The following is a 13,096-nucleotide window of genomic DNA, read 5'->3' on the forward strand; positions in this document are numbered from 1 at the left end:
CAGAATAGGAGAACAAGAGATGGTGGTCATAAATTGACACATGGGTGGTAATAACTGGATAAAAGGAAAAAATGTTTCACTCTGAGGATAATCAAGCATTGGAACATGTTGCTAAGAGGCTGTGCAACTTCCATCCTTGGATGTTTTCTAGAGTTGACTGGACCCTGAGAAATGTGGTTTGAATTCAGCATTGACCATGATTTGAGCAGGAGGTTGGATTAGATGCCTCCTGAGGTCCCTTCCAACATAAATGATTTTATGATTGCTTTCTAGAACTTTAACTCATTTCTGAGATGGATACCATGTTCTGAATTTTTGGCCAACCTTGAGGTGCTTATCAGGTATGGAAGTCATCTTCCTGTGAAGAACTGAATATAGATTGCCAGAAGCAATGTACTTGTCTACAGGCATATGTGGTCTGATCTGTTATAACATGTATTTATGTTCCATTTTAAAACTTATGTGTCAAGGGTTTCAAAGCCTTGATTCTGCAAGCATGTAGGGAAAAGACTTTATGGATCCAGAATAATCCCATACTGAATTCAAAATGTAATAACCTGTCGCATGGAATACAGAAAGTGGTCTTGAGACAGCATGCTCTGAGATTGTAAGTGTGCTGGAAATACATATTCCACACAGAACAGTGACAGAAATTTTTATTCAAAATATCTTAACAGAGCTGTTTAGTTATAAAATTATTACAGGTTTATCATACCAGACAATTTACTCTGAAATTTCCTTTTTTTTTTTTTTGGCTCTATTTCTCTTTAGTTGTATCCCGTTCCTCTGTTTCCTTCGATTCTGTGCAGGGGGAAAAAGTGATGGTTATGGGACAATGCATATTTTCTTCTAATCATTTCCTCTTACTATAACTCAGTCTTGTGAAACCTATGAAGACAAGGGAATATATGTTGCCTAATTAATTCTAGAAATAAAGAGTTGCCTTTTAAAATCTTTTCAACATAATTAAAGAGCTAGAATGAACTTCTAGAACATCTATCACATTCCTATGCTTCCACATATAACTGGTTCAAAAAAACCCAAAAAACAATGGGGATGCCTGAACTCTCTTATTGGGGTAGGCTAGAAAATATGTTAGAATCAAGTTAATTCAAAAAATGTTTGTCTTAATCCAAGACACTCTAACACAAACCATGCTCAATGACCTTTTAACAAATCCAAAGCAGAGCTCTGCAGGAACCCTTCTGAGATTCCTGCCAGATCTGATCCGAGCCCCACGATGCTGTTAGATGTCAGTCCTATGCATCAGATTAGCTAGCTGGCCAGTCTGCCCTGAAACAGGTGAGCACCTTCAGAGGCAATGGGCAAAAAATGAGAGCAAGTAAACTACATGAATTCAAAGAGCTGCCCCAAATGTTTAGGGTATACATCCGATGTATTTTCACAGGGTACAATAGTCTTTCTGACCTCAGCTTTTGCTTTGATTTATTGTGATATGGACTAATTATAAATGGAGAAATTTACCTGGCATTTTCCAGCATCAAATATGTAGCTTTGCAAACATTAACATTTAATAAATGCAAGCAACACTTTTTAATTGGGTGGATGCTTATTGACTAAATATGGGTAAACACAGATTGCCTCCTTTTATGTTGCTTCTTACTTGTTTTAGATTTCTCAGCCTGCCTAGAAAAAAACCTGAGTACCCAAATTCTAACTCTTTTTATTCTGTAATAGAAGAAACCAATCAGACACCAACTTCCAGTGAACTGTTCAGCTCATAATGTATATCTATACCTAAGATTAGTTTCTTCAAAATAGTTTTTGTCTGTTCTTTAACTCCAGTTGAGAGAGTAAGAGTATACAGTTTCATTCAAGGAGGGAAAGTGGTGTGCTCAAAAAAACCCAGAATTCCTAAGGTTCTGGAACCTGTTTTCTCATTTTTGTGCAAAAATGCAATTGCTTACAAACTCGGTTTTGTTAACTACAGACTCTCAGCAGTTCTTGGAGCTGTCAACCATATGTGTACAGATGATGCAGCACAGCAGCATGATTTCTAATTTGTACAAACAGTTAAGGTATATGAACTTGACTATTCAAAACCAGCTGATATCTTTAGAGGACTGTCCCCCTCATGAAAAGTAGAGCTTCCTATGCTCTCTTCAGCATGATAATGGACTTCTCAGCAGTGGCATGTTTTCAGCTGACTGACATGCATCATGTCAAGCAACCAACCTGATTGCTCATTTTTCCTTCCTTACCTTGATCCTCCTGATCTTCTTTTTCTTCTTCCTCTCTTTCTTCCTCTTCCTCTTCTGCCTCCTTTGCTGGGCTCAAAGCTTCGCTGTATACTTCATGAGGAGAAGGCTCATCATCCCCACCCTTAGCAGATTCATCAGTGACTGAAACATGAGAAATTAGAAATATGTCTCCTTTGAGCAAGAAAATTAATTTTTAGGAATCTGCACCTGGTCATTGTTTTTATGCAGCAACTAATAACTCAGACTGAAATCTGCAGTTCTGGGGAGAAATGCCACCAACTTTTCTGTAACTGCTTATCTGTCTGTCTGTATATCAAGCCATGAAATAGACTAAAATGAATCACAGGCTTCCCAAGACAGTTGTATCTTATTATGCTACGTGAGATAAAACAGAGGTACATATTGTGCAGTCTATGAATAGGTTTGGAAGTTCCTAATACTCAATACTTGGTAAATTATAAGAAAAAAAAAAGCATCTCTACACTTGGCAGATGATAAGAAAAAAAAAAAAAAGCCTCTTGCACCACCAGAAATTAAAACTGGGTTCAGGGGATATTTGAAGAATGTCTGAAGCACATTTCTAGAGGTTCATCAGAGCAAACCTGCACTTGATGGCACTTCTTCCTCTGCTGCTTCTGCTGGTGCTGCTACTTGGGGGGCTTCTGTGGGAGAAGGTGGTTGTTCCACACTGGGTGTCCAGAGTGTTACTTTGGTAATATCCATTGCTTTCCATTTTGGGACAATGAGTAATGAGTATGGGTGTTCCTCCTCTTCTTCTTCCTCCTCTTTAGCCTAATAGACAACTCAGAAAGTCCAGAATCACATCTAACAGGTAGTAAGGGAGTGGCTAATATGATGTTTCTGTGTACTAAAACCTCATTACCCAGGTCCAAAATGGTAATGACATAGCCCTTTAAAGCACTGACAGGTAGAGGAACTTCAGCAGCTGAAAATCTTGGAAAAGAACAGCTACACTTTAGAACCATGAAGTTGGCTGAATACTATGAATGACTAATGTCTTTCAGCTTTCTGTCTTAAAAGTAAAATTTTGTCTATCCATTAAACAGAATGGCTGTAAGGGGCCTATTAACCATCTCTCTACTATTTGTCCCTCCTGGTTAGATTTACTTTAACTCCAATATTTATATGGCATTTTATACATTACTTGACAGTAGATTTAATTTACCAAGTTCTTTAATATTCAGTATAGTTTGCACTTTCTTTTACCTGCTCTGAGTATATGTATTCACCATGCTGTTCACATCCACTGTCAAAGACATATTTGCCAGGACCTTTAGGCTACATAAAGAGATACAAAATAGCAAAACTATAGTTGGTGCATTCTAAACATATAAATGTAAAATACACTTTACTGTGAAATTCATACAATGGTTAATAATAATATTGTTTGAAAGCAAAGTTGCAGAAAAACTTTGTGTTCTGTCCTGCAGATTAATTCTGTTTTGTTTGTTACATTTATTGTTCAAGAAATGGTCCAAAAGATGGGGAGCCTAGCTTCTTATTTTAAGTGGAAAGAGATCATATTAAGGCAACTATATGCTAATTGTTCATATGAATATAGAATTTTCCAGCACACTTACATTTCCATTCAAAAAAATGCCCTGAAAACGGTGGTTTAGGTGGATAAGTTCAGCTGCTCCTCCCTGGTTTCCATTTATCCAACCACCAACATACTTAGATCCAGTGTCTTTGTAGACGTACGTACCTTGCCCATGCCTAAGGAGAAAATAATTTTGCTTTGTACTGCTGAAGATTAAGGGTATAAAATGTTGTTATGCTTAAGGTATTACAACTGTGTGATTTAAGTAACTGAAATAACTCAGGTTGGACATAATTGCCAAGGTCCTCCCATAGCACTTGATTTGATACAGTCAGCCACACTTTGAAAATAACCTTTGCATTTTAATGCCATTGGGTGACTTGAAAAATCACTGTAAGAATGAAACAAACCTATTGTGATTAAACCAGTCTCCAGTATAGCTGTCTCCATTTGCATAGGTATAAACTCCATAGCCATGTCTCTGGTCATCCACCCAGTCTCCTTTAATGAGAACACGATAAAAATAAAGAGTGACGTGGTATATTTCACTGTGCGGTGTAGTAGTCAGTTTGTAAAGTTATCATGTATGAATCGAACTCATTTCTACATTCATTGATACAAGACTCTAGTGATTTGCAGAGATGTTCAATGTTACTCAGGACTTGGAATACACCATTTGAAAGGAGACCTGAGAAGAATAAACTGTTACTAAATATCACACTTCTCACAATAATCCAAATAAATCTGCATAAATAAATCTACATAAATAAAATAAATCCATACCTCTCACAGAGCCTGTAGTAAAACTGGAATGAAAGGATAGTGTTTCGCAGCAAACTTATCTTCTTAAAATAATACACAATCCAATTAACTATCTACTGACACTGCAGTGGGGGCAAAAATGTGTCCTTTCAGTTATATAAATCTTTGCAACTGTTTTCCATGTTTTACCTTCATATTTTGATCCATCTGGATAAAAAAAAATGCCCTGGCCGTGTTTTTTATTTTGACGATATTCTCCAATGTAGCGAGCACCGTTTGTAAATCTGTAGGTCCCCTGAAACATATTTAGTAGAGATAAAGCTCTTGTCAGTTCTCACTCTAATATATTGCCCAGGCTAACAGAAGTGATGAAACATAAGCACAACTACTGTCCCACCTGTCCATTTCTGAGACCATGTTCATATTCTCCATCGTATGTATCGCCATTGGGTAGTCGTGCTTTTCCACGGCCGTGTCGTTCACCTTCTGAATTGCGCTCACCATCATATTCCTGATCACACAGGGTAAGAAATTAATGGTTTAAGAGGGAGAAACATGACTGAATCTAATTTGATGAGAGAGAGGAAATGGACTGTTTCTTCAGAGCCGCACCAGTTCTGCTTGAATCAGGGACTGCCGGAGCAGCTGGCCAATCTATCTACTGCCTATGCAAGGCTCTTTCAGCAGGTCTTGGCACCCAGAGACTTTCCTCCCTTCCTGACAAGCTACTGAAATGTGCAGATGACTTGTGTTCATCCGCTGGAGCAAATTAGACGGGTCCCGACTGGCATGATAATGGCACCGCTTGCAAATCTCTTGTGCCCACTGATAAAGCAGCTCGAGAGCTCTCCCGGGCTCGGCACGGCTCACATGCAGGATCCAGAACCCCCTGGCTCCTAATGCTCACTCCACCCTTCCCTGCTCCCTCCCCGCCCCCCGTGCCCCCGAGGCACGCGTGGCGGAGCACTTCGTGCGCTGTTTCCCTCCCGTGCTCCTCCCCAGCCGCGCGGCCTGCTCCAGCCCTCTCCGGCAAACACCCCCGACCGCCCCGGCCCACCCCTAAGTCCGCCGGGGCCTCGGACTCCTCGGACTCCTCCGAGCCCAGCTCCGACATGGCACCGCTCCGCCGCCGCCGTCACCGTGGCAACCAGGCCGCGGGGGGGCGGGGCCGCGCGCGCGCCGCCGCCATGCCAACCCCGCGGCCGCCGGCCCCACCGCCCCCTGGTCGCGCGCGCGCGGGGCCTCGCGCTGCTGTCCCCGGTGCTGAGAGCAACGGCCGGCCCGCCCCGCCCCTCGCCGGGGGGGGGGAGGGGCGGGGAGGCCCCCCGAGGCGGCGGGGCGGGCTGCGGCTGGCTGGGGCGGGCGGGGGCCGGGGCGGTGACCCAAAGCTCCGCCCGCCTCGGGTCTGCTGGGCTTGCGGTGGGCAAGGTCAGGGAGCGGGGAAGCGCGGCCCGGGAGGGGCCCTGGGGTAGGCTCGCGTGGGCGTTTCCGCTCTGAGGAGAAATGCAGCAGGCCCGAGCTGAGAAAATTTCTAGAGATACGGAAAAGCACCGCCTCCACGGGGTCCGAGCCCCTCTGCGTGTCCAGCCTCCTTCATGACTTGTGTCTGCCAGTGCCGACACCCTTGAAGGAGGTGCGGCAAGTCTCACATGACTGTAGGGTTAACAGACATTCAGCAGTGTGTGAGACTGACTTTCCCCAGAAACTGATCCGTTTTATTCTTCTTCGATTTAGTTTTCCCTGTGCTGTACTATAAGTGCCATAAACAGGCTTATGACATTTGAGATGCGATTTGAGACCTCAGAATCTCAAACATTCACAGACTTTCTTTCATGCCTTTTGAGAGTTCCCAGTAGAGTTTTTGTTCAGCTGCAAACAACATTTCAGACTTTAAAATGATACCTGCATCTAGGGCTTTTTTTTTCCCCTCAAGTTTAATGTTATTCAGAAATTCCAGTTCATGGATCTTACCTGTTTTATATCTTACAGCTTCAGCATGTTGATGAGGCTTGTTCATCTGCTAAACAGACCGGACTTTCTCCTTGAGCATCCTCGTGAATTCTACTGGAAATTGAGTACACTTCTTAAATTGGAGCCACAAGACAAACAACATTCTTCTCTAGTATCTGAAATCCCATAGGATTTCAAAAGCTAGCTTGACAGTATGGCAGAGCAGTTAGAGACGGAGGACAGAAGTGCACTTGAGCAATGATCAAAAACCATGTTCCTATACAAGCATAAAAATGTACATCAGCTGTCACCTGCATGCCCGGGGCATTGTAGGACTGTTAACAGTCAGGCTTCATGTTTCAGTGCGATCAGAAGGAATTCCTTGTTTTCTACGTAAAGGACCACAGAGCTGTCCATATGCATAATTTAAGAACAGGGAAATGTTCTGGTTCTAATCACTTCTAGAGGTTAAGTACTGTAAGTCATCAAACAGCCGTGTGATCTGGCCTGCAAAATCCTGTGTTTCTGTATAAATGAACAGACACGAGTGCAAGTTTTCCCTCACATTATTTTTTGTAAATTGCACTGAACTGTTATGGTGACAGGAATGCTGTGCAGTTCTTAACATAGAGTTATTTGTGAGATATCAGTATGATGGGTCAGTCAGGTTTTTATATCATTGAAACACCTTTTGCTTTTCCTCACACAGTTACTTTCACTAAATGATTTTTTTTGATGACAATAATTTCAGAAAATTCTTTGTATTCTGACTTTCCTCTAGATGAGAAAAGTTTCTCTACTTCAGTCAGCGTCAGAACTGATCCTCGTAACTCAGATGAGCTCAGTCACCTCAGCTAGTAAACATGCTGCCATGCTTATATAATTACAGCTAAGTTAATGCAGTGAAGCAGGAGGAGGGCTTTCTTTTCTCAAAAGGCCAAGGAGAGTAGAAGGGAGTAAGCTCATGAGCAATACGAGAGAGAAGGATGATCATAATAACCACCCTCTGTCTATATTAAGCAATTATAACACTCCATATGGAAAGGACCTCTTTCGCATTTCATACGTCACATTTTTGTATATGTTTCATATGTGAGCTGCAACATTCAAAAGCAATCATTCTTAAATATTATCGATTTGCCTGAATACAAGATAGTGCTTTTTTGTTCTTTACAGAGGAAAATGCCCTAAAAGTCTGGCTTGGCTAAGGGAATTGATAGCCTCTACATTTATGGCTCATGCCAAGTTCCTGTAGGTGTTGAGGAATGAGTCGTCTTGCTCAATGGCAAGTGGTAGTTTGCTTCTCTGCAAAGTGGCAGCTCTTTTACCTGCTTCAATGTAGTTGCAGGAGCTTGGTGGGATTCAGGTCCTGTCTGTGATACAGGAGTTGGGGAAATCACCTAGTTCTCATAGTAATTTCATGGCAGAGGTTTTAAAAGAGGAGCCATGTGAGGAAGTTTGTGGTGAGAAGGAGTTAGCTAACTAAAGGAGATAAAGCTTCTGAGGTAGGCAGCAAAAGGAGTGGCAAGTGATTAGAAAATGTGATGGAGATCACCTTATCACCTAGGTCAAAACTTCACCACTCAAAATGGAAGGAAAAGAGGGTCACCGTTATAAAAAGATTCACCATATATTCAGGTAACTTTGTTAGTTCTCATAGGAGCAATCTAAATAGCCAGCACTAGGATATGTCACTTATGTGGCATTTGTGTCTCTTTGTTTTAAATTGGACAAAGATGAAAAAGGAAGAGAAATATTGCTAAATGTCATTGTGCTCTTAGCTAATAAACTGTCTCCCTTTTAGCTTCCGAGTTAGCACTCAGTTACTAATTTAAGAATGCTTTGTTTGAAATATTAAAGAATGCTGAAATTAAATTTTGCTAGCTGACAGAGCATTAAGAAGCTCTTAATGTACATTTATTAACTCAAAATTGTATAGTTATTTCTCTTTCATGCAAATCCTCAGCATCTGATTAGGGGGTGGTCTAATTTGCATAATGGCTGTGCAGTTAATAAGTAACTGCAGAGTATGCAAACTACGGCTCTGATTGCTTACCTCCTGCAGAACGGGATATGAGTACACTTACCCAAAGCAAAGTCTGCCCATTTCTTCCTTTTTCGCTCATGATGATGCATAAGTTTCTTTTTGCACCTAAAGAAGGCTAAATCCCTTTATCTGCAGTAAGGTAATGTCTCTAATTAGGAAAAGATTGGTTATTTATTCTGTGAGTGGCATATTAATTCTTAGCAGACTGTGTGGCTCGGAGTTGCCGGGGAAAATACGTTTGGATTTTATATAAAGGTGCTCTTTGTTAAACCCAATGGCAAACAACTGGATATGTATTTTAGCTTGAAAGTTCACATAGCCAAGGGGACAGTCACAAACAGGAAGCAATGACAAGCTGTCAAATACATTCCGCCTAATTATCACTAAATGTTCTTGCTGTATGTATTGTTTCAGAGTCCTGAAAGAGGAAGAGGTCTGAGGGAGGAAGAGTTCACTTTTCTTGGCAGACAGCCAGGAACTATTTCTTTATAAGATTCCAACTGCCCTAAACCTAGAAATGGCAGGTGGCACAAACATCTGTATGCCAGGATCACATAGTTTGACCTAAATGAGTGGTGCATTATTTCAATTTTTCTATACTGAGAAACTGTCTTGTGAGGGTAACTATAGCTTATACAAATGCATATAATTAATGTCAAGGAAGATATATTTTGTAGTTTCTAGTCTTCCAGTTGTGTTTTGTCAAGTGTGTTTCAATGTCAGAGTAAAACCAAACTTCAAGTGAATAACTATTGAAAGCAGTTTCCAGTTGTGGGCTAATATTACCCTTATTTCCTTGTTCTTTCCTCTTTTTGGTCAAACCAAAGGACTAACCTAATACTGTAAATACTCTTAAGGTCCTGCGGATTTTGTAAACTGAGTAATTTACTTAATTTGAAATTAAGTAAATTTCATACGGCAAGATGCCCAAGGGGGCTAGTGAATGTGCTAATTATCTGCTCTGCTCTGACTAGTGGCTCTGTTGACATCTGCTGGCACCGACTATCGCCCTGGCAGAAGAGGGCAGCAGCTGGTGTAGTTGGGTGCCCTAGAGAAATTCCTCCTGCAGACTGAGCAGAAGCTCCCTGGGGAGAGAGAGCTGCAGGGAAGCTGCCCTCAAAGCCGTTGCTCCCAGGGATGCTTACAAACAGGGAAAGACAGAGTGACACAGTGAAGCAAAGGGCTGCTAGACAGAGGGCCTCATAAAGTGCCTTGTTCAGGAGAGGACAGCCCTGGCTTTCCTTTTATTCCACTTTGCATATCCTCACTTTGAACTTAGCTGGGAGCCTCTGTAGTGGGGAATGGCCAAAAGGTGCTTTTAAGGCCCGCTATGCTCCTGGCTTTCTTTGGACTTTACCCTGTGTTAGGAGAGGGGAGACCTTTGGCAGTACAGAGAGTAGAGGTTTTGCAGGGGAAATCCTGCTGTGCCAGGCCTTGGCCTCGGGGATTCTCCCAGCACTGACTGAGCTTTGGAAACATATGTTGCACAATGAACATGAGAAATGGCAGCTCTATTTGTGTACTTCTAAGCTGCAATCAGCATTACAGTGCTAAAAAATACAGCAGGGTGCTCACATTACATTTACCTTCCCCTGATGTAGTAAAAGTGGTGTGCTTGTTAATTCAGCCTTAGTGCACTTTGGCTTTCCTGCCCTCCAGGAGCTCTCTGTCCTAGGTCCCTGCCCAGCCATGCATCCTTCTGCCAGAGGCAATGCCTCTGAATCTGCTTTTCTTTACCCAGCCAGTGACGTGGCTCTTGGGAGTCTTCCTTTCAAATTCTGCCATGAAAATTAATAAGGAGAGTTGAGGTAATTTCCCTGACTCAAAGTTGATTTCCTCACTTTACATATTGCTAAATCATTATTCACAGAGTTGATTAATTTCTGAGGCCAGGTCCTTGGATACTCAAGTCAAATCGCGTTTTGTTCTGGGCTAAATTAGACATGCAGGTGACAATCTATTTCTTTTGGTGGGGGAAGGGAAACCTGGGCAAGATTGTGTCTTTTGAGAGATACTTAAAGAACAGAATTCTGTATGGAAATATTTTGTTATCTCTTAAAAGGTATTAATTTACACCTTTCTCAGATTATACAAGCTAAAATCACAGTCTAATAATACCATATGGTCAGCATCATATACTAAGTATAATCTGGAATTGCCAGAGAAACTTAATGAAACATCTCTCTTCCACCAGAAACTGAAATATAAAACATGTTGATTTCATCAGCCTTTTGGGAGAAAACTGTAATGTAAGGAAATTAAAATAATATCCAAATTAGAGTTCTTGTTTGGGAAGAAGGATTTCTTTCTTTCTTTTTTTTTTTTTTTAAGAGTTCTTATTACTATTCTGCAATATATACTATCAGACACAATTAAAAAATGCAAAATATTTTGAACAAAATATTTTCTTAGATTACATGAGGAAACATTGGACAAAATCAAATTTACTATCGCCAACTTCTATATATTTTTTATATGTCAATGTCAAATGTCAAAATCCTTTGCAAAAATGGAAACTTCTCTCTGCACAGCTCTGTTTTAAGCCCTTTACAGGCAACATGAGAGCTGCTCAGCATGTCTGCATGCCAAGTGAAGGCAGCCTCTTTCTGTGCTCATAAGCAAGCCAGGAAAACAACTGAATGACCTTTCTAGCCACTCTTTTCAGAAGTGCCTTCCCAAGCACAAGTTCCTTTGGGATATCCTGAAAGCTGGGTGATTAGAAAAGACAAAATACTGTGAGAACGATTCTTGAAACAGTGGTAGTACTTCATTGCCTCTTGACTAAATGTAACTTTCCAATTTCCTCCTTGAAAATATCCAGAGAGTAGTGCTCTGTTGTAGCTAAAACCTATCTCCAGTTTCTCTGAACTGCTACTAATTTTAAAGTATGTAGCACATTCCATTCTTCAGACATATAGGAAAAGTTTCAAGGTTTGTTTTACATAGAGGGTGTTCCTTTCCATTAAAGCGCAATGGGGACAGGTCATGTCTATTCCATTTAGGCAGTCGTTGCTAATGTCTTTTCTCAAGATTTTTATGACAGCGTTATTCATGAGGTAAAAAACATCTTATGGTCAGTAAAAGAATAAAATAGCATTAATATTATGTATATCCTTTCTCTACTTTTCTCTATATGTGGCTGTTGTTTCATTAAATAAATAAAACACAAACCTAAGATTCTTTATTTAAGCATGATTCGTAATGGCATAAAGAAAAAGCAGCATGATCCTTTTGTTCAGAATATCTGAAGTCCCAATGTAGCAACTCAGAGTGAATTCAATACAGAACAGCGAAATGATTGAGGTAGCTGGGACTAATTTGCTGCTTCCTCATCCCTGTCACCTTGCATACCTTCATACTTCATCTTCTTATTTATGACTTGCAAGGTGCAATTGCTTTAGTGTACGCTCTCTCTTCTGGATTGTGTTCTCTTTTACCATGGTATTTGTAACTATTCAGGTGTTTGATTTCTATTTCAAGCATTAATAGACTGGTGAATGTTCTGCGAATTAAAAAATGCCTCAGCCCTTTCTTCTCATATGAGTACCCTCGAGTGATCAAGCCCATAACCATAGGCATGGAGAAATTAAATCTACTCAGTCTACCTGTCTATTTTAATCTATTTACTCCTCAGCAGTTGTTTCGGTAGCCCTTTCATGCACTTCTACTCAGCTCTCTAGTCAATTTAGGAAGAGCAGAAATAAAGGCAAAGTAACAAGAGAAACTTTCCTGTTTCCTGCTGGAAACAGAAGTAAATTCTTCAAGATAAGAACCTCAAAATAAACTTTCTTCTTTTTGGCTCCATTCTTGGAATACTTGGTTGTTTCTGTATGTATCATGAAAATGTTGGTATTCCCATGAATAGGGATTTTTTTTAAAAAAAGAGATGAATAGGGCTTTAAAAAAAGGAAAAAAAAGAAAACAAGCTACATTTTTTCTCATATTTTTGCAGTGCAATGCCAATGCAAAAAGATAGATAGATAAATAGATCAATCGATTGATCAATGGATCATGGGACTGCATACAGTTTAGTGCTGTTTTCTTTATACCATTCCCTTGGTTTATGCATTGTTCTTATCCAGGCTTTGGTGAAAGGAAATCGAGTGGAAGGTAAGATGGTCTGTATGTTGCTTTGCAGACTCCATTTATAATAATACAGCTTGTAAAAATACGTATTTTTTAATCCTGGATTCTCAGTACTTTCTTGGCCATTTTGCTGTGAGCAGGCGGTGGAAGGTATGAGAGGGCTGGTCTGGGTCTCTAAGCAGGGAACCTGCACCCCAGCTATAGGGGCCACTGGTCCATGTAACATCAGGTCACATGCAGTAGCTCTGCCCAGGACTTTCTTCAGTAGCTCCTACCCCAAAAGACACCGCTGTGGCTATACCTGCTCCTCACACAAATCGTTCATCAGACAACATGAGATGATTTAACAGTACAGCTCTGCACCCCTCTGAAAAGCCTCTTTGAGACTAATAGTAGAATATGATCAGCACAGCTGATCTCATTTTTCTGAATGGAAAGGGAGGCTGATAGGCAACTCACAGGGTTCAA

At 40.9% G+C, this 13,096-nt stretch overlaps 1 protein-coding gene across 2 annotated transcripts; it reads right to left on the reverse strand.

The window, feature by feature from the left end:
- Nucleotides 1-638: 638 nt before the first annotated feature.
- RSPH1 (radial spoke head component 1) lies at nucleotides 639-5,736 on the reverse strand. Of its 2 annotated transcripts, none has more exons than XM_026097975.2 (9): nucleotides 5,603-5,736; nucleotides 4,943-5,056; nucleotides 4,735-4,840; nucleotides 4,194-4,284; nucleotides 3,824-3,959; nucleotides 3,450-3,521; nucleotides 2,825-3,014; nucleotides 2,223-2,363; nucleotides 639-801 (listed from the first exon to the last, which is right to left on the reverse strand). In XM_026097975.2, exons 1-9 carry the CDS (start codon nucleotides 5,657-5,659, stop codon nucleotides 758-760), a joined length of 951 nt encoding a protein of 316 aa, XP_025953760.1. In that variant the 5' UTR covers nucleotides 5,660-5,736; the 3' UTR covers nucleotides 639-757. The 2 variants fall into 2 exon arrangements, with proteins under 2 accessions (XP_025953760.1, XP_025953761.1); XM_026097976.2 differs by having other exon boundaries at nucleotides 639-888.
- Between the last annotated feature and the right edge of the window lie 7,360 nt (nucleotides 5,737-13,096).

This window comes from Dromaius novaehollandiae, chromosome 1, assembly GCF_036370855.1.
Source record: "Dromaius novaehollandiae isolate bDroNov1 chromosome 1, bDroNov1.hap1, whole genome shotgun sequence".
Taxonomy (NCBI): domain Eukaryota; kingdom Metazoa; phylum Chordata; class Aves; order Casuariiformes; family Dromaiidae; genus Dromaius; species Dromaius novaehollandiae.